The following is a 20,560-nucleotide window of genomic DNA, read 5'->3' on the forward strand; positions in this document are numbered from 1 at the left end:
CATTGACTAAGAAGAGAATGATAATAAATAATAAACATAGTAAATATATTACATGTTAAGGTGATAAGTACTATGGAGAAAAAAAAATAGAACAAAGTAAGGAGAATTGAGAGTACCAAGGTAGAGACAGGTACAAATTGCAACTTTAAATAGGTAGTCAGTGTAGGTATTCTGGTTGTCTATCATTGTGTAACAAACTACCCCAAAACTTTAGTGGTTTCAAGTAACAACCATTTTATATTATATGATTTTGTGGGTCAGGAATTTGGGCAGGGCTTCTGTTCTACCTGATGTCAACTGAAGTTACTCAGTGGTTTTCAACTGGTGGCAAGTTTGGGCTGGAGGATTCAGTATGACTTCACTGGTCCAAGAGGGTTCAAGATGTCTTCACACACATGCCTGGACTTGGCAGGGATGCTGGAAGCCTAGTTTCAGCTGGGCTTCAGTTTCTCTCACTCCCCATGTAGTCTCAGGATGTCTCCAGGTGGTTTCTACAGAAGGGTAGTCAGACTTCTTACAAGAAAACTCAGGATTCTAAGACTCCAAGGTGGAAGCTGTTAGTCCCAAAGATAAGCCTGCCATACTCTACTGGTCTAAGCCATCACAAACCATTCTTATTAATTGAAGAGGATGGGAAATAAACTCTCCCCTCAACAGGAGTGTCAAAAAATTTGCAGCCATCCCTTATTCTTCTGGTAGGTTTCACTGGGAATTGACATTTAACCAAAGATTTGAAGGAGATGAAAAAGTTGGCCAGGGAAATATTTAAGAGAAGATTTGCAGAGAAAGGAAACAACAGTGCAAAATCTTCTAGTTGGGAGTTTGTCGGGCATGCCAGTGTGGTGGAAAAAGAGTGAGCAAGGCAAGAGTATTAAATAAAATTAGAGAAATAATGCTAGCAGATCCTGTAAGGTCTTGTAGCCACTTAAAGACTTTGGCTTTTACTACGAGTCAATGGTGTGTCACTGAGTGATGAGCAGAGACATGACATGGTATGACTCATCTTTTGAAAAGGATCAGTCTAGCTGCTATTTTAAGGATAGACCGTGGCTGGATGCTGCTGGCAACAGGGTCACCATTTAGGAGTCTGTTGCATTAATTCAAACAAGAGGTAATGATGGTCTAGACAAGTGTAGTAGAAGTAGGTAGGAGTGGTTGGATTCTGGATTTAATTTAAAAGTTGATGCAATAGTATTTTTAATGGCTTAGATGTGTCATGTGTACGAACAAGAGGAAAGTAAAGAACGACGCCAAAGATTTTAGCCTGAGCAGCTAGAAGGATAGATTTGTCATCATCTAAGTAAAGAAGATTCTAAATAGAGTAGGTTTAAGAAAAAAAATCAAGAATTCTGTTTTGGGAATGTTAAGTTTGGGATGAATACTAGATATCCTAGTAAAGATAACAAGCAGAAATAAGTAGTAGAGGAGACTGGAATTTAGCAGACATCTTGACTGATGATATAAACTGGGGACACGGTCCATGTTTGTAAAGGCATCGAATGGATGAGATTGCTGAGAGGCTCTGATACACTCTAGCATTAAGAAAGTGGGAAGAAAACGGAGTGCCAGACAGAAACCTGAAAGAAGTATTGAATGAGGAAAGAGGAAGACAAAGAGTACAATGAAATGGAGGCCAGGTGAAGATGTTTCAATGAAGAGAGTCCTTCTTCAAATTCTGTCACATGCTACTAATAGGGCAAATAAGATGAGGATTAGCAATTGGAGATTGGAATTAACAACACACAAGTTGGGAATTCCCCGGCAGTTCAGTGGTTAGGACTTGGCACTTTCACTGCTGAGGCCCTGGGTTCCATCCCTGGTTGGGGAACGAAGATCCCGCAAGCCATGCAGCGAGCAAGCGAGGGAGAGAGGGAGAGAGGGAGAGAGGGAGAGAGGGAGAGAGGGAGGGAGGAAGGAAGGAAGGAAGAAAACACAAGTCACTGTGATTCAATGTTTTTATAGAACCCTGAAACTAATACAATATTATAAATCAACTATAATTTTTAAAAAAAGAACACACAAGTCATTGGTGATCTTGACAAGAGAACTGGAGACAGAGAATACAGACAACCCTTTCAAGGAGTTTTCCTGGGAATGACCTAGTAGAGTGGAAAAAATTATAAGGTAAAGAGAAAGCGGGAAGAATTGGTGGAACATTGTTCTTGAGTTACACAAGAGAGGACAGAATCTGTTACCGAATGCAAGTGTGTGTGCCCGACACACAGTGAGGTGAAACAATACCAAAATGTCAGAGTTTAGAGCAGAGAAAGGTTTATTGCAGGGTCATGCAAGGAGAATGGGTGGCTCATGCCTTAACCCCCTTACCCCCGTACCTCCCCCAACTCCTCAAAAGCTTTCAACAAAGTCCTTTTATAGGAAAGGTGAGGGAGGGGCGTGGTTAGTTGTTGTAAACTTCTTGGTGTCGGATCCTTTGTTCTTGAGGTCAGGTCACGATGTTCCTGTAAACCTCCACCAAAACAAATGTTATTCTCAGTTCTGACAAGAAAGGGCAAGGTCCCAAGGCTTAACTTTAGCCCTCCGAGGTCCAGGCCCTGGCTAAGAGGAGGGGGGTCCCTGCGCAGGCCGGTCACCCTGCCTGAGAGCATTCGTCCCGCACCCAGTCTGGGTCTTCCTGCCGGCGCCCAGGCGCAGCTAAGCAGGCAGATCTCAGCTGGAGGGGCCCTCAGTGCCAGGTCCCCAGACCATGCCCAGCCGTCATCACTGAAGGAGCCAGGTGCCCAGGAGCCAGCCGGCCCTCAGGCTCCTCAGGCCACCCAAACAGGGGCCGGGTCCCGAGGTCTGCGACCCATGGAGACAGCCGCCGGCATCAGGCCGCAGAGGTGGGAATGGGGGAGAGGTTCACTGCTGCTTCAAGGCCTAAGCCCAGCCAGTGGGCGGCCCTAGCCAGGGCTCTGGAGCTCTGCAGGACACACCCCCAGCCTGTCCCTGGGGCTCCCAGCTCAGCCACCAGCCCGAGGCCGCAGGGCCTGGGGAGCCCCGGAGAGAAGGCCACGATCCGCCTCTCACTGCACTCTCTGTCGCGAGGACCACTGCGAGTAACCACCGTGTGCGCTAACAGCTAACCCGCCCCGCCCGTTACAAATCTAGTGCAAAATGAAGGGACTGGCTTTAGACGGGAGGTGTAGCAACGTGGGGAAGCCAGAATCTATGGGAGCAGACTCAGGTTTATTACAGATTTGAGATCAATGTTTGTGCATGAGTAATCAATGATCCAAAAAGTGGGCTCTGAGGGTATGTGAATCATATGACTTCACTATCATCTGAAGTTGTGTAGTACCTTCACCATAACCTTGCTGGCATGGAGCTTCCTCTCATTCTCTCTCTCTCACACACACACACACACACACACACACTTTCATTAAAGGATTTTCACCTCTTCTGGTTTAATTTCTTTCACTATCAACGAGGGTATACATTTTTTGGGAACAGAATTTTACTTTATGTCTTTATAAATAAAATGGCCAGAGTTCAAACTCTTTTCCAAATTTACAAAAAACAAAAAACTTCCACAGTTTTATAAAACATCCCTCAACTAAAATTCACTGAGCAAATCTGTGCGTCTACCATGTACAGTCACAGTGACAGATACCACTGAAAAAACAGAAATGACTTTTGCCTCCAGAGTTTATACTCTATAGAGCTGTGCTGTCCAAGATGTTAACCATGAGCCACAAGTGGCCACTTGAAATGTAGCAAATTTGAATTGAGATGTGCTGTATGTGAAAAATACAGGCTTAGTACACTATGGAAAAAATATGATCTTGCTAACATTTTTATATTCACTACATGCCCACATGAGAATATTTTGGATATATTGAATTAAGTAAAATGTACTATTAAAATTAATTGCAAGTGCTTTTTACTGCTTTTAATGTGGCTACTAGAAAATTTAAAATTAAAGTGTTTGCATTATATTACTGTCAGATAGCACTGTTCTAATAGATTAAAAACCTCTTTTAACCAGTTAAATGGCCCACTTAAAATATTTTAAATGCTAAAGAACAGTAGGTAAAGCACAGGTAAAATTGAGGGTCAAATTTTGTTAATTTCTACAAATAAATTTTTTAGAGCTATTCAAATGTATTTTAATACTATTCAAAATGTATTTTTAAAAAAGAAAGAATGGAAAGGTAAAAGAACCCTGAAGTAACAATATTCAGACATGCCAGTCTCACAGAAATGTAACTATTGTTATTTTATTATTATGTATTTATTACATTACATATTATTTATATTATTACTTACAAAAACTTCCCATTTAATTTTTAAAAATTTTAATAATCTGACATTTACTTTGATTTTTAAGGTACACTACAGTTTATTCACGATTTAATGCACCTTAAATTACAACTAGAAAAATGGTAGAAGTAGTTAACGACTATTTCCCCTAACAAGTTAAAACTCATTACTTAGGCTTTCATACTTCAGAAGTCCATACGCTAATCTCTACTTAAGTACCCTACTATGACATAATACGCAGCTAAAAAACGAGGTAGAGCTAATGTATCGACAAGGAAAGATATCATAATATACTGTGTGAAATAAGGCAAGCTGTAGAAGCCATTGTGGAACCAAGCCCGTGCGTGGGTACACTGTGTGTACATGTGCGTAGCAAGACAGGGAGGATACACACCAAATGCTCTTAGGGGTGGATTGTTAGGAGTCTTTTACTTTTTACTTCATATACTTTTAATTCTTCAGTATTGTTTGAATGTTTTTCAATGAGGGCATTTTGTAACTTATAAATGATTAAAAATATGATAAAGGTTGCTAATAACTATTAATACATTTCTCAACATAAATTTAGAAGAACTTTTAAACTCTCTTGGAAGTAGTCATCACCTCAATAATCTTTTAAAACCCTTCATGCTATCACTGTAACCAGAAAACCATTGTATAAATAATAAAATACATAAAACTGAGAACTGTTGGATCATAACATTACAGAGACCTGTTAAAGCGCAATTACACCCTGGCACAGAAAAGGTACTCTTCTCTAGATCTGAAATTTGATCCTCTGGGTAGTTTAAGAAATACTTGGGGACTTCTCTGGTGGCGCAGTGGTTAAGAATCCGCCTGCCAATGCAGGGGACACGGGTTCGATCCCTGGTCCGGGAAGATCCCACATGCTGCGGAGCAACTAAGCCTGTGTGCCACAACTACTGAGCCTGTGCTCTAGAGCCCGTGAGCCACAACTACTGAGCCCGCATGCCACGACTACTGAAGCCCCCGAGCCCTAGAGCCCGTACTCCGCAACAAGAGAAGCCACTGCAATGAGAGGCCTGCACACCGCAATGAAGAGTAGCTCCCGCTCACCACAACTAGAGAAAGCCCACGTGCAGCAATGAAGACCTAGTGCAGCCAAAAACAAGAAGAAGAAGAAGAAATACTTGGGCCAGTAAAATCATCTAGGTCTGTTGCCTACCCGATAGCTATCTTCTAAGCCCCTACCCTTCTACCCCACAGACTTCTAGCAGAACCCTGATGTTATTTCCTTTCCTGTGAGTAGCCATTCTTCAAGGGAGGCTATATTTAAGTTTGGGGCAAATCATGGTCTGAGCCAACCATTGAAGTTTTATTCTTTGCAAAGTAATTGTTTTGGACACAGATATTGCTATGGCTATGAGAGCAAGTGGATGGAGACAGGTGGCACCTTCCTCTTATAAAAAGATATATTTTTGCCTCTGGTTGTCATTTGAGATGCAGAATGCTGGCTGTCACTTGGGGGCCGTCGGGGGAGACACAGCTCACATGGTGAGAACGGTACTGTAAAGACAAAAGGTACCTAGGTTTCTGATGACATTGTCCAGTTGCCGAATTAGTCAGTCCAGGAACTGCCCTGACTTTTAGTTATCAAGCTTCCCAAGCCTAAAGATTCCAAAATTGCTTCTGACTGCTAGAATAATTCAGACACATCACTAGAAGAGATTAGATATTTATTGAGTAGATGTTTCTTTAGTAAGAACAACACAAAGTTTCTCAAGAAAAAGATGATTTGAATCCCCCCAAAACAGAACAGAGCAACTTTCCATTATTCTCAGGTTACATCCCAATCTATAATCTTATACTCACCCTCCCTTTAATAAATGTCAAGATACACAAAATACTTGGAGGAAGATATCCAAATTATCCTAAAACCATCATATTTTCAGGTAAAAATCAATTTAAGAGTAGTACTCTCTGTGTAACACAGTACACCAAAATGCCTTTCTGCAGCTTTAGAATCATTACTACTCAAAATATTAACATATTTATGCAAAATGCTTGTGATAAATGGAAACACCTTCCAGTTTCTGACTTCAGGAGCAAGTACAAACCACCACCTCCTTCATAAATCTTCTGTTACAACATCCATCAAAAGCCACTGGCCCAGCTCTCAGATACTGACAACAATGGATGTGATGCAATGGATGACACAGTTTACAGCTACGCTACAAGCCCTGAATTATTTTTGCATAACATTCCAATATTCCCTGAAGAGATTTTATACACAGGTTGAAAACAGCTATTTTCCATCATAGTCAAAGTCAACTTACATTTTAAATGAAAGGTACACTGTTGCTTTTCTTCAGTTTTTACAAGGAGTTGCTATGATGATGTGTGTTTGAATATGCTCACAAATTCAGATTATATACGTTAATTACACATAATCAGCGGCTCCACATCAGGTCTAAGTTTGGCATTAAAATGCCTGACCACAGACCCTCCAAATAACATTCACAGCATTAGAAGTGACAGAAATTTTCCTTTCTTTTTCTCTCCGTATCTTTTCAAAGGTTCTCTTTTGTTTGAAAACTGGGTTTATAGAAAATTCTTAAGAAACAAACCCATTAGACATTTGGAATTAATTGGTAGAGATGAGGTGACAATAGATATTTTCCATTTAGAAGTTTGACATCGACTTGTAATCAGTTTTAAATTGCCTAGTCCAATATGCTATTCCATGTTCTCATAATTCTGTAATTGCTAGATACCTGGATTAACATCATATTCATTTTTAGTTAAAAAAAATTCTTGCATCACCTTTTACACCTGCCTTAAGTTTATATAATTTAGTTTTAAAAATCTAGTTTCATGTTCAATGAATTAAGAAACGACGAACATCAGGACAGTTTAGCCAGACTTTAACAGGCAAAAAAGGGTTCCTTTGGCAATGTATAAAAGGATAACTGTTACAGTACTAATCATTATTTAATCTACTTTTATTAAATATTAAAATGCAATAAGGCAATTGTTTAAGATGCTTGAAATTACATTTAATAAAATGATAACTGGCCCCACACCTGACATACTGCTTCCCTACTTTTCTTCTCTATTTTACTCTAAGGAACGAAAAGTTATTTAAAAAAAAAAAAAATCAGTGGTCTCGCTAAATCACTACTGATTAACACTAAGGTGTTTATTACTTACAAGATAAACTTCTGAAAAAGAAGACACTGAATACTTTCTTTTAAGGTTTTTCCATTTAATGTACTCCTGCTGTCTCCTGTTCTCTTTAATCCATTCCTAACACTTCAACTGGAAGTATGCCTACTGAGGAATCAAGAGATGTGATGTACTGTTTAAGCTGCCATTCATTCAAGGCAGGGCAGTGGTTCCCAAGTCTGGCTTCTTATCAGTATCATCTGGGAGAACCACTGTGACAGATTCCTGGGCCCCCTTCAGATCTGATACGGCCATCCCCTCCTCCTGTGTTATCTATGTGGTCAGTCCTGCATAATCCAGCCTCTGGGAAGACTAAAAGGATGTTAAAAAGGAAGATATTTGTCATCGTGTTTCGACGGGTCTTAGCTCACAAACTTGGATCCAATTAACAAAAAAAAAAACCAAAAAAAAAAAAAATACAATGTTGAATCACAGCACTAAATGATCAGTGCGTAAAGTGACTGGGAAAAGACTTCAGGACCAACAAATCAAACAAAGGTAGGCTGGCTGCCCATTCCATGAAAGCCGGCACGATTCCTGAGCCCAGAGGGCCTCGTGAACTGGAACAGAGGAAAGCAAGCAGACGGTGGTACAGGCTGCGGTGCTGCAACTCAGAAAGTGACTGTTCCCACACCTCCGCCCTCTACCTCCACTTCTCAATTTCCCCGCTCTCATCCCCTCGCTTCCTGCACTCTGCCTTTGGCCATTCTCACTCTTACTCCCTTCTCTTTCCTCACTTTTCTCACTTCCTCTCTTTTCCTTCTTCCTTTGATCATTCCTTTATCATCATTCTTTCCTTTGCTTTCTCTTCCTTAAAAATTCTTCCTTACATAATCTAAGCACATTCATACCGGAGATATAAAACACGTCAAAAAACATTCAGCCTAAAACAGAATGATCTGTTCAGGAGACAACAGAGCAACACAGAACTTCAACAGTAATGCTGGTGTGGCATGATACAAGCCATGGAGCAAATCCATTCTCTCTTCTGGGTCTCAACTTCATGACTTCTGAGTCTTATGAGGTGGGAAAGGCATATTGATTGTTCACAGACTTATGGCACAGAGAAGGTTAAATGATATGCCTCGGGTCCCTAACCAAGAAGAGAATCCAGATCTAGTTCACAGTCTGGTTTTCTTTCCATTACACCAATAACATCTGACTGGAGGCAAGATGAGAGAGCAGTGAGTAAGCAGTAGTATTGTTTCAGGCTCTGAAGTGTCCAAAGATAAGTGGGTTACCGTATACATTATGAACTACTCTTCATGGGGAAAAAAAAGTATGTATTTTCTTAAAATGTAAATCACAATATATATTTTCTAAAGGTTTTCCAAGTTCCTCTAAGATGGCTACTTCATATAAATGAGGGTTGGCTACATTATAAAGTCATTCCACTTTGGTAATACTGCAGCCCAGAGATAGTTCTGAGGTCAGAATTGTTCTAACACATAGACTCAAAGAATATAGAATGTAATTCGTATAAACTGCATAGATACACCGTCTTATGGAAAGAAATATAAAACGTTCTCTAAGCTGTTGTAGAATTTAACTTCATTAATGCTGAGAACTGCATTTCTTGAGACTTCTCAAGGAACAAGTTACCTTATCTAAAGATAACTCAGAAAACTCATTTTAATATTTATATTAAATATTTTTAAGGACTTTTTGTGATATCCTAACTTTTAGGTAAACACAGTCCCTAAGTGGAGAGTTTTCGCCATAACCCAATTTATGGTAAAATGCTCAATTAGGTCAGGTCTGAATAAACCACATGAAGAACCTTCCAACTGATCCACAATGTAGAGTGTGTAACAGTGTAAATAGGTACAACAGGCGTGAGACCACAGCATACAGTCCAGTGAAACTATGACCACACTCTACCCAGCCCCAATCATACTAGAGCCTATGGGGCTAAGAGTCTCTGTTCACTAAGGAAATTAAATCTAAGCAACTTCCTAATATAAATTTGTATCTTGTCAATAACCCCAAGTACTTCGGCTAACGTTTCAGAATCACATTTATAATCCACCAACTGTGCCGAGAATTGTGGTCCTAACTTCAACCTTCAAGTTGGCAAAATGATTTCCAGGGGTTCCCAAACTAACTGACACCAAAATCATCTGAGGTGCTTATTAAAAATAGAATCATAATGTGACTTATTTTTGCACTCTAACATTGTAGTCAATAAGGGAAATCTGCCTAAGAACTGGATATTAACCGAAGCCAAAGCAGATATGATGTCACTATAGTTACCGAAGTGTTCACAGAGGTGAAATAACATGATACCTGGCATTTTCTTTAAGATACTTCAGCAAAGGAAAAAGGGACAGATGACACAAATGTGGTAAGATACTGACGTGTTTGATCTGGACAAGGAGTACCACTGTACAATTCTCTCTACTTCTGTGTAATGTGCAGACCCATCTAGACATGGGGTACCAGAGTCACCAAAGGTGAGGCCCAGGAATCCATCCTCAGCAAGGTCCCCACAAGAGTCTAATGTAGCCAGACCGCCAATGGTCTCATCTGGGGACCATTAAAAATGATCCTATACCCTCCAAACTTCAAAATTTTAGGGACCTCATTTTTTATTTAGCAAATCAACTTCAACAAGTTCACAAGTTCTCACAGTCACCACGGTGCTCTGCCAGGGACGCACAGACTGTGCTCTCTGAACGCTTCTGTCCAAGAGTGCTGGGCTGGCCATCAGCTTCTAACCTGCCTTTCTTACACCTTCCTCTCTCAATTTGTCCCTGACTGAACTGCAAAGACCGAGGACCGTCTTCCACGTCTCCACAGAGGGCGCTGTGTCTTCATAAAGCCAATCACCACTATTTTCACAAAGGTGATAGTCTTCCTTCATGATTTTCTCTTCTCTATTTAAGCGTTAAAATGTCAAAAGGAGGAAAAGAAGTTAACCGTACAGTACTTGGCAAAATAAGACGTGTGCCCCGGCACAGTACATGCTAAGTACTCAGAATCTACAGCTACAGAAGACAGGTCAAAAACACTAAGAGAAGTAATATTTTCTTATTGCCAAGATTAAAAAAAAAGATAACTGTCTTAAGTGATATTCAAAGAAGGAGGACATGCACATCAACCAAATCAAAACTAGTTTTGCTATAATCAGACGTGACCATCTTCTGAAGCCAATCATCCATGAAAGTTGTCTAACTTACTTAAAGTAAGGCTCTATACGTATATTTGCTTCTTCAAAAATATCTTGCAAAGCCATTTTGAGGTAGAAGGAAAAAGGTTTAAGTGGACCACTTTTTTTCTGCTCCACTGTAACTATAATGGCTGCTCACAGGAAGTACATAGCTTATGCATTTTGGTCCATCACATTTTCCACCATCATATAAGTACACTGGTTAGGTTCTCATTTTATTATCAGTATATTTATTGTGTCCAGAATGCCCAGTAAAGCTGAAAATTTTCATTTAAAGTGATAAAAAATTTCCTAAAATACCTAATTAATAATCTTAGATATGACTTTGGGCAAGACAGTTAAGCACATACAAATGAAAATTCTACGTTTCACAAATACACACAGAGACTAATATCCAAAACTTTCAGTTTTCCCTCTCAATTTTAAATGTGCAGTTTACTTATAAACTAAAAATAATTTTAAGCATGATTGTCACAAAAATATTTTAAAACAGAGATGAAATGTATAAAGGCACACATAGATTGTCGATAGTGACATCAGTTACATCACATTTCTTTAGAAACAGAACATTTTCTGCTCCTGTAAACAACTTTCTTTTCTCACACATTTAAAGTGAGGTTAGTGCTGACGTAAAATTATTGCTATACTCACAGTTTGAGTGTTTCCACTGTGTATGAGGTACATTTTTCTCCAACCATACATCCCTACTGCTCTTACCCACTTGAGAGTAACAGTCAAACAAAGTCTGTAGGCTATAACCATTCAATAATATCTTCATCAGTACTAGAATGATAGCAAATAGCATTACAAAACATCAGAAATCAAAAATATCTTCTTGTTGGGGTCCAAGACTTCAACTTATTCTTCATTACATGAAAATACTGCTCATTTAACTTCTTCGGGAAAAAAAAAATTATTCTGAAGATGAATAATTCCTTCCTGCACACTTCATCTAAGACTATTCCTTCACACATATCCTCTGATATTTTGTTGTTTTAATTCATTTGATTTAGCGGTCACCAAGAATCACCTTTCCTTTGGTGGTCTATCATAACGATCCTGTATGCTTTTTGTCAGCTGTTTGATAAATATTTTGTAAATTTTTCCACAGTATGTATGCACTGTCTTTTGTAGTTCCAGTTCTAAAGGCTTTAATAAAGAATGGATGTTGTCATCTTCAAAAGAACACTAGAGAAAGAAAATAAAAAGACAAAGATATATATATAAATTTAACTCTATTCCCAACAACTTCTTCAATCAACTTTACGTTGACGATCTCCATTTAAAGTCTCACAGACAGCATGTGCCCAAAACAAATAATTTCAATGAGTTAAACAGACTACGATCTCACAGGAGGGAGAGAGTACGGGTGACTCACTGGGGGTACTGGGGAGAGCCCTTCAGAGAGGAGCGTGGAGGCAGCGCACTCCAGGCCAAGGCAAGAACACGGTCAAGGACAGAGAAGACCAGAGATACTGACAGGTGTGAGGTGACAACCAAAAGCTCGAGGTGTCTGAGAGAGACTAATAAGAGCCAAGAATCACTCTGATAACACTGGTGAGGCTGGACTGGAAAGGAGTGAGATGGAGGCACGGAGTGGGAGGAATGCAGAATGACAGCACAGGTCAGTGCTTCCCACAGAACCCTAACTGCACGAAGGGATCCCAAGGATAGATATGTTTGAGAACTGCTAAATACCATGCACTCTTGGGGGGATTCACAGTGGCACATGAAAAACTATAAAAACAGAAAATACATCTGTTGGGTATTGTTTGGCCCACTAATTCCAACATATACTTTTTACCAGAATCCTTTTCACCATAAAATATATTAATATCACAAGGAATATATTTTGGAAAACACTGCTGTAATAGTTAAGTGCAAATAACCTGTGAGCTTAGTATTTTCAACCAGGTACATTTTTTGACTTAGTATTTGCAACTACAATCAGAAAGACTGACGGGGCTTGAAAATAGAATATTTTACGGGAAAAGTTTGAAGTCAGTGAAAAATGCAAAATTCTGAAGGAAATTCAGAACCTGAAATCTAGGAGGGCTGCATATGACCTGAGGTTCACTATGCTGCCACTGAGGGAGAGGAAATAAAAGCACCATTTGAATCACAATTAGTGAGTCTGTAGGAAGCCACAGCCCATCTAGGGAGAACAGGCTGAACGTAGATGCTAATTTAGAACATGGATGTGTAGAGCTGCCAAGAGATCCTAAACCTGGGTGTCTCTAGTGCAAGAAAACTATGAGCATTAACTGCATGAAACCTTCACTCTTGGGGTGATTTTTCAAACCTAATTCCATATACTGAAGATAAATATCTTGAAGTATTTTTGAAAACCAAAAAAAAAAAAAAAGAGGAGAGGCTTAACTGGGAAGAACGTAACGAAAATAACCACAGCTAGCACACAGGGATCTAGGAGAGACTGTTGAAAGCTGGACTGGTTAAAAGAGGGCACTTCCTACATGCCAGGCATTGTTCTAAGAGCTTTATATGCATTAATGCACTTAAGCCTCATACCAACTTCATGAAATAGGACATCACTATTTACAAAGAAGCAACTTAAGGCAGGGGGAGAATCTTCCCAGTTACAAAGCTAAGCCAGGAGTCCACCTCAGATGCAAAAGAAATCGATAGCTAGTGGGAAGCAGCCGCATAGCACAGGCAGATCAGCTCGGTGCTTTGTGACCACCTAAAGGGGTGGGACAGGGAGGGTGGGAGGGAGGGAGATGCAAGAGGGAGGAGATATGGGTATATATGTATATGTATAGCTGATTCACTTTGTTATAAAGCAGAAACTAACACACCCTTGTAAAGCAATTATACTCCAATAAAGATGTTAAAAAAAAAAGTCAACAGCTTTACAACCACACAGCACTGCTTATCCAAAACAGCAAACGCAACTGTGCCAAGTCAGTTTCAAAAACTCTGTTAAAAGATGCAGCTCAGTTAACAGTGGGAAACTGTGCTGTGCTGTATAGAGACATGTCTACATTTGTCTGGGGTTATGCTGAAGAAGGTCAGGTTTACCTTACCTTCTTCAAGGTTTAACACCTGTATTAAGTGATACTGTCAAGTTACATTTCACTGTGTATAAACAACATACTTGGACAACTGTGGCTGAGAGGCGAGTAATAATGGGAAGAGCAAACTGTGGTCTTTTTCTTACTCTACAATGACAAAAAATGAAAACATTACAAAGGTGTTTAAAAGTAAACTCCCAGGAACACTTGAGATTCAGTTCATCCATTTTCATGTGATTTAAATCCCAGTGTTTGTGGTTACCTTTCTTTTTTCTTCACTGGGAAAGTCTTTTGATGAGTATTTTCCCTAAATAAAAATAGTGCCTCATGAATTAGAGCTCTTTTAGTCCAACATACAACACAAGTAATTTGACCTTTACGGGAGAAGGTGATAAATCACCCAGATGTCTACCTGTACGTACACAGCCGGAAGTCACGCCCTCCACCAGCCACAGACTCTGCAGCGTCCAGGAGTTGTGCAGCATGGAACGCACATCCAGACGTTCCCTTTCCCAGAGGCCACATGTGCCCTTACCTGACTGTGCGCCTCTTCCCAAACCGAGTGCTACACTTGACTGGTCTGCACCATTCCTGCCTGCCTGGTACTCATCCTTCCAGTTCAGCCCAATGGCAGCTCCTCTGGGAAGCTCTCCTGACACAGTTAATCACTCCCTCCCTCTTCACTGGCACCGTACCCAGCATACAAACTTTTAGCAAGGTCATGTTTTATATCTAAGACTGTCAGTTGAAGGCAGTGAATAAACAGTGAGGCTATGATGACAAGTAGAAAATTAAAGGCATTTTCAAAAAACAGAACATGTTTTAAAAGTATGGTAGAATGGCAGGCAGTTCAATCCGACAAATACTGAGTGCCAACTATGCACAAGAAGGTGGTGCAGGAGGGAAATGGTCGAGAATCCCTTGCATCTCTGCAAATCTATTGCATCTTATGCAAATAGAAGAAGGGTGTGAAGTAAATCAAAGGTAACACAGAAACACCAAGAAATCTAATAATTCAAACGAAATACAAGAAGCAGAAAATATTTTACAGAGCAATAAAATGTTCTGTTCCCATTGCGAATCTGCAATTTTTAATCTTAGTATTTTTATTCACTCAGCAACTAATATTTAACAACTATGTATGCGCTGTAAAAACTGATTTGCTGGCAATTTACATTTTAAAAATGGTTCACGTCCTTATTGTTCACAGCATTCGATGGCTATGACTAAGCTTCTGTCTGAAACTTGCATAAATGCCCTTGTCTAAACTGCAATTCTTTTAAATTACGCTTCTCACTGAATTATAGATAAGGGAAGATAAAAACACTAACCAAGAGTACCAAAAAAGACTGATTAACTTCATTAAGCTGAAAAATGGCTAATATGGCTATTAATATGGACCCAAAACAAACATTAATCTTTAATTACTTCGGTATTTGAAATAGTTTTTAAAATAAGATTTATTTTTTAAAAATCAAGTGTAATTAATCAGCTTAAAACCAATACTCAATTTTTTTAAAGTATATATTTATAGACGATCAGAAAAGATCAAATAAAACTAGTAAGATTTAATTCCTTAATAATGTTTTTTTTAAATGATCAAAGGCAACAAAGAAATCACATTTTTCTAGGAGTGCATTTCTTTTCTACCCTGCAAAGTCTCAGAACCGCAAATGTACCTTTTGTCATTTTTATCACCTCTTGACAACCCATGATAAAGCATTATTAAAATACGATATTGATTTCTGAAGGCATACAAGGTCGGCTACATGAAAATGAACATCACTAAATTTTATAATTCTTCAGTGAGTGTAGCTGTATCATGATAAACTGATTATTCAGAAACCTTCTCTCTCAGGTTTATAGGACAAGAAACTTAGCAAAAACACTAAAACTGTAGCCTACAATGCTGTCAGCACTTTGCCTACCACCAGGTTTGAGAAACTCAGCTTTCCAGGAGAAAACTTCAGCTCCCTGTCACTGCAGATCGTCACCTTACACAGCGTGTCATCACCGCACCCAGCCCAGCCCTGCCGCTGCCTCCCTTCACCCATCACCCCAAGCAGCTCCACGCCTGACCTCCTCGTGGACCTTTCACAACCCCTGAGGCTTCTTCTCAGGCAATTTTGGCCCAGCCTGCTCACCTGGCAAACTCTTACTCATTCTTCAGGGCTCACTTCAAATGCCTCCTCATCAACGAAGCCTTCCCTGGCTCTTTGGGGCAAAACTTGCACTCCTTCACAGTCCTAGTACAATCTGTGTCTCAGTAGGTTACAGTTCAGTATCTTTATCCTCAGGCCTATTACTGAGGCTGTACTAGCAAACCATGAGAGCAGTCAGGAGCAGATACTGAGAGTCTAGCAAACAGGGGCATCGGCTCTTCTCCTGACCCCCACGCTTACACCAAACCACGCCTGTTGTTCTACTTACGTTTTTGTCTTCACGTCCACATAAGATGAGACATGGTCTAGCAGAGCAGTGAACACACCCACGTGAGAGATGAGTGCTCACCTACACTTCTCCCCAGGTATCAATGAATTAGCTGCATGGATACCACTTGATATTATGCTCCTTAAGCAAAATCATAAATCCAGTCCTTATTTGGATTTGCCCCAAGTCTTGGTCCCCAACATATTCAGAGACCTGGTTCATGCATCATCTCCCCCTGTCAATCCACCTTAATTAAACAAGAGCACCGTAAGAACAAGGAAGAAAAAGAGAGAAGAAGAGATATCGGGGGTGGTGGGGCCAGTATAATTTTTTCCCAAACTCAATATAAAGTAAATGCTTAAAAGAGAAAACCCCATTTACAAAGGCAACAAAGAAGATAAAATACTTAAGGATAAACTTAAGATATGTTCAAAATCCATAGTATGAAGAAAACTATTAAACATTCCTGAAAGACACAAATGAAAGACAGACCTTGTTCTTAAGATGTCTCAACACCATTAAAATGTCAGCAGTCACTAAGTTAATATGTGAAGATGATACACTCCCAACAAAAAAACAAGTTTTTATGTAATTAAATGAGTTGATATTTGTGGAAAAATAGAAATACAATAGGTAGGAAAACACTGAAAGGACAGGCTCTGAAGAGGAAGTAGCCCTTTCAGATATTAAAATACAGCACAAAGCCTTTATAATTAAAATAGTGTGTAAGAGTACACAAATGGACAGACCAATGGAGCAAAACAGAAAATCCAGAAATTACAAATGGAACTTTAGTATATAATAAAGTCAGTATCTCAAATCTTTGGGTTACAGATAGACTTTTAAATAAATGGTGTTGGGACAAGACAGCTATTTGGAAAAAGATCAAATTAGATCTATTCCTCGCTCAAAAGAGTAAATTCCAAATTGGGCAGAAGGCTAAATGTAATAAATGAAAAAGTATATACGTGAACTTTTCTATAAGCTGAGTATACGCAGGGAAAGACTTTCTAATTACTAGTTTTTTAAAAAAAGGTTTTAAATTTGATTACACAAAATTTTTAAAGAACAACTTTGAACGGTAAAAAATTCCACAAACAGTTCAAATTGGGAAAAAAATTTACATCAGATGTCACAGAAAAAGAACTAATATCTTTAATACACAAAAAACTTGCAACAAATGGTGGGGAGGTGGGGAGTAGAGATCGAAACTCCCTCATGGTGATGACTGTACAAGTCTGTAAACATGCTAAAAACCACTGAATTATTTACACTATGGGTGAACTGTGTGGTATATAAAATATGTTATCAGTAAAGTTATTTTTTAAAAATGATAGAAGACTAGGTGAGAGATTTGAAAGAAAATTCACCCCCCAAAAAGATGTAAAAACAGCTGTTAAGTATATAGAAAGATGTTCATCTCAATCATAAGAGAAAGGCAAATTAAAATTAAACTAAGATTCCATTTCTCACTCAGAATGGCAAAAATTTTTCAAGCTTGATAATACACTCTGTTAATGAGGCTGTAACAGGCCTCGTCATGAACTGTTGGCAGGAATGCAAATAATCCCCATGTAGGGAAAACAGGCAGTATCTTCAATTTAAATTATCCCATGTCCAGGAATTTACCCTGAAGAAACATCTCCCAACAATACAAATATATGTATGGCAAAGTTATGCACTGCTGCATTATTTATTATTCAAAATGCTGGAAAAGACCAAAATGTTCAAACATAAGAGATTAATTGAATAAACTCTGGTACATGCACAAAATGGAATATCATACAGCTGTTTAAAAAAAAAAGCATGAAGAAAATATTTATAAATGCCCAAATTTCCAGAATACTGTAAAAAAGGCAAAGCACAAGTAGAGATGAACAGTATGCTACTTCTCATGTAAGAAAAGGGGAATTACAAAACATACATGTATCTACTTACCTGTACAGGAAGGACAAACCAGAAAATGAAATTGGTGATGGGGTGGGGGGCCTGGGGTGGAAGGATGGGGAAGGAGTGCTACTTCTGAGTAAACCGTTATATAGTTTCGACTTTTTGAAGAATATTAATATTCCTCATACCAAATTAAAGTTAAATCAACAAAGATGAGGGGAAAAAACTTAAAACTGAAAGCATACAGAAACACATGAACCCAACTGTATTTCAAATGAATAAATAACCACACTGAATGAAGGAGAAAAGAACTAACGCAAGTAACTTCTGAACACACTACTGAGTACACACCCTCGTCTGGGGCAGGGGAGGGGTGGGGGGAGGACAAGAAACAAATCCTTTATAGTAGGTTGGTTTTTCAAGAACAGAGGAGTGGAGATAGCAGTATGAATGGAGCATTTTTGAAATTAGTTTAAGTGTACTGTAGAACTAAGCAAAAGAGGAAATATTTTATGTTCGGAGCCAGGATTCTAATTGTGGAAGAAAGGAGATAAAACAGAGACAAAGTAGGAGAAGGCAAGGAAGGGGCCTGAGGGAATGGAACTGGAGGCATCGGTGTGAGCACATGACTATGTGTGTTTGTGTATCTGTATTTCCCAGCTCTGCTGCTGAAAGGGCTTAGAAGGGAAGACACCCTTGTAGCAATAAGCATCAGAGTTCCTTTGACAGCTGACTTCAGGGTGAGGGCAGGGAATGTATAACAAGATAAGCCTGGGATATTTTGTTTGGACAGAGAATGTGGAGATACTCAAAATAATGATGGGAATATGTCAAATGAGCACAAGAGGTAGCCAAAAGGGCTCCCAATCACCAAATCTGGCACAACCTCAGCATCAATATAAATAAAATTGAATACTGCATTATAAATCATGGAAAAAAATACATATCAATGAGTTCACACTGATACTGTATAGATCAATAAGTGGGCAAAGGGGAGTGCTCTTCCTCATAGCAGAACGCCAAGTGCCAGAGCTAGATGTAGAAGGAGTGCTGGGTTTATAATTGATGAGCTAGGGTAAAGGATATGCAAATTCTCTGTAAGCTTGCGAGTATGTCCACAAAAACATTTTTTTAAAAAAAGCTTACATTTCTCAGTGCTTCATAAATAGCTCTAAACGCTGGTTGCTTATCATCATGGTAAACACCTCTGTTCCCATGAAGAATAAAGATTCCTTCTTCTTCGGCTTCTTGGCAATTGCTTCCATATATGCAATGATCTGGTCGATAATTCCATTGACACGGAAAAACAAAAAGGCTTTCTATGTAGAGACAAAACAAAAAAGCAAACATACCCTAATTCCACAGAATTAACACTTTGCAAAATTTTAGTTTAAATTTAGTTTACTCTGTCTTAAAAAAAAAGTGATAACCATTAGTTTAAGCCAAAATCAAATAAATGCATTTCTCCAGTTTTGACTAAATATTAACTATGATTTTTTTTTACAAATGCAAAGAATAAATTTAAATGATTACCTGGATTATGAAAAAATATGATATTCAACAGATCTTGATCACCCCAAGTGATGTTCAGTTTGTATTTTTTAAGCAATGGCATAAGTATATCTCCCCATCGTAGTCGCACAGTGGTCATATCATTCTGTTGGTAAATACATTAATGAGATTCTCAGGCTTCCAGGTTTAAAACGGCAGCATAATGACAGTTCCCCATTCTTCCCTTAGCAATTGTTACAGAGCAAGGGGAGAAGTGTAAACTTATGTTTCAAAACCAAGTGACCCTAATGTAAACTTAAATGTCAGTAAAACTGTCCAGCTGGAGTGCAGAAGATAACAAAAGAAGGTATCTGAAGCTGCACAAAGAAGTGATAAAACTAACAGATGTAGGGGAGGAAAGGGAAAGAGAAAGTAGGTGGTAGTTTAAGTATTATGACTGTGACCTCATCTTAAAAAGCAGATAGCTTTAGTACCTATGTCACATGTCTAGACACAGCACCTATGTCTCTGTCATACAGCTGCTGAGGATCAAACCTGTTAACATATAAATAAAAAGTCCTAGGAAAAGTACCTGGCACAGGGTTAGCTATTATTATCACCATGATCACTATTATTCTTAGTCTGATTTGCCAACCCTTTATAATTGGCATTTCAAAGAGGTCATTTGAAATTGACAAATCAAAAATAGATACTGAATTTCATCAGATGCCTTTTCAGCCTCTACAGAACTACTCATAGCTCATACCTAAGGAAACAACAGAGTTGAAAGAGGGCTGGGGACATGCGAACCTGGGGTGAAGTTGAATACTAAGTCTTTTATACCAATTTGACTCTTTGAAACTCTCCAGACTTAAACCAGTACTCCTCAAAGTACAGTTTGCAGTGTGCTGGTCAGTGAATTTTTCATGTCCTCTACAAGATTTAAGTACACAAATTAAGAGTAAGATTTAGAAACTTTTATAGCAATTTTATGTCTATTTAGTCTAATATTTTCCTAGTAATTTATTTACATTATTTTTACAAAAGCATTGCCTCATGACAGGTTATAAATAATGTTTAAAAAAACACTGATTCTTCTCCA

General features: G+C 38.9%; 1 protein-coding gene across 6 annotated transcripts in view; it reads right to left on the reverse strand.

Annotated features, from left to right (window-relative positions):
* Positions 1 to 1,901: 1,901 nt before the first annotated feature.
* GXYLT1 (glucoside xylosyltransferase 1) overlaps positions 1,902 to 20,560 on the reverse strand; it is a 55,259-nt gene continuing 36,600 nt past the window's right edge. The window contains exons 6-9 of one of the 6 annotated variants that reach the window (XM_082349413.1): positions 19,501 to 19,624; positions 19,114 to 19,286; positions 11,646 to 11,803; positions 1,903 to 5,787 (exon numbers count right to left, since the gene is read on the reverse strand). In XM_082349413.1, the coding sequence (XP_082205539.1) occupies positions 5,769 to 5,787; positions 11,646 to 11,803; positions 19,114 to 19,286; positions 19,501 to 19,624 (474 nt within the window). In that variant the 3' untranslated portion in view covers positions 1,903 to 5,768. Of the gene's footprint in view, positions 5,788 to 5,942; positions 8,609 to 11,645; positions 11,804 to 13,659; positions 13,795 to 19,113; positions 19,287 to 19,500; positions 19,625 to 20,560 lie in introns of those variants that run through there. The other 5 variants (XM_082349416.1, XM_082349414.1, XM_082349415.1 and 2 more) reach the window with 5 other exon arrangements.

The sequence above is a fragment of the Balaenoptera borealis genome, assembly GCF_965194805.1.
Source record: "Balaenoptera borealis genome assembly, chromosome: 13".
NCBI lineage: Eukaryota > Metazoa > Chordata > Mammalia > Artiodactyla > Balaenopteridae > Balaenoptera > Balaenoptera borealis.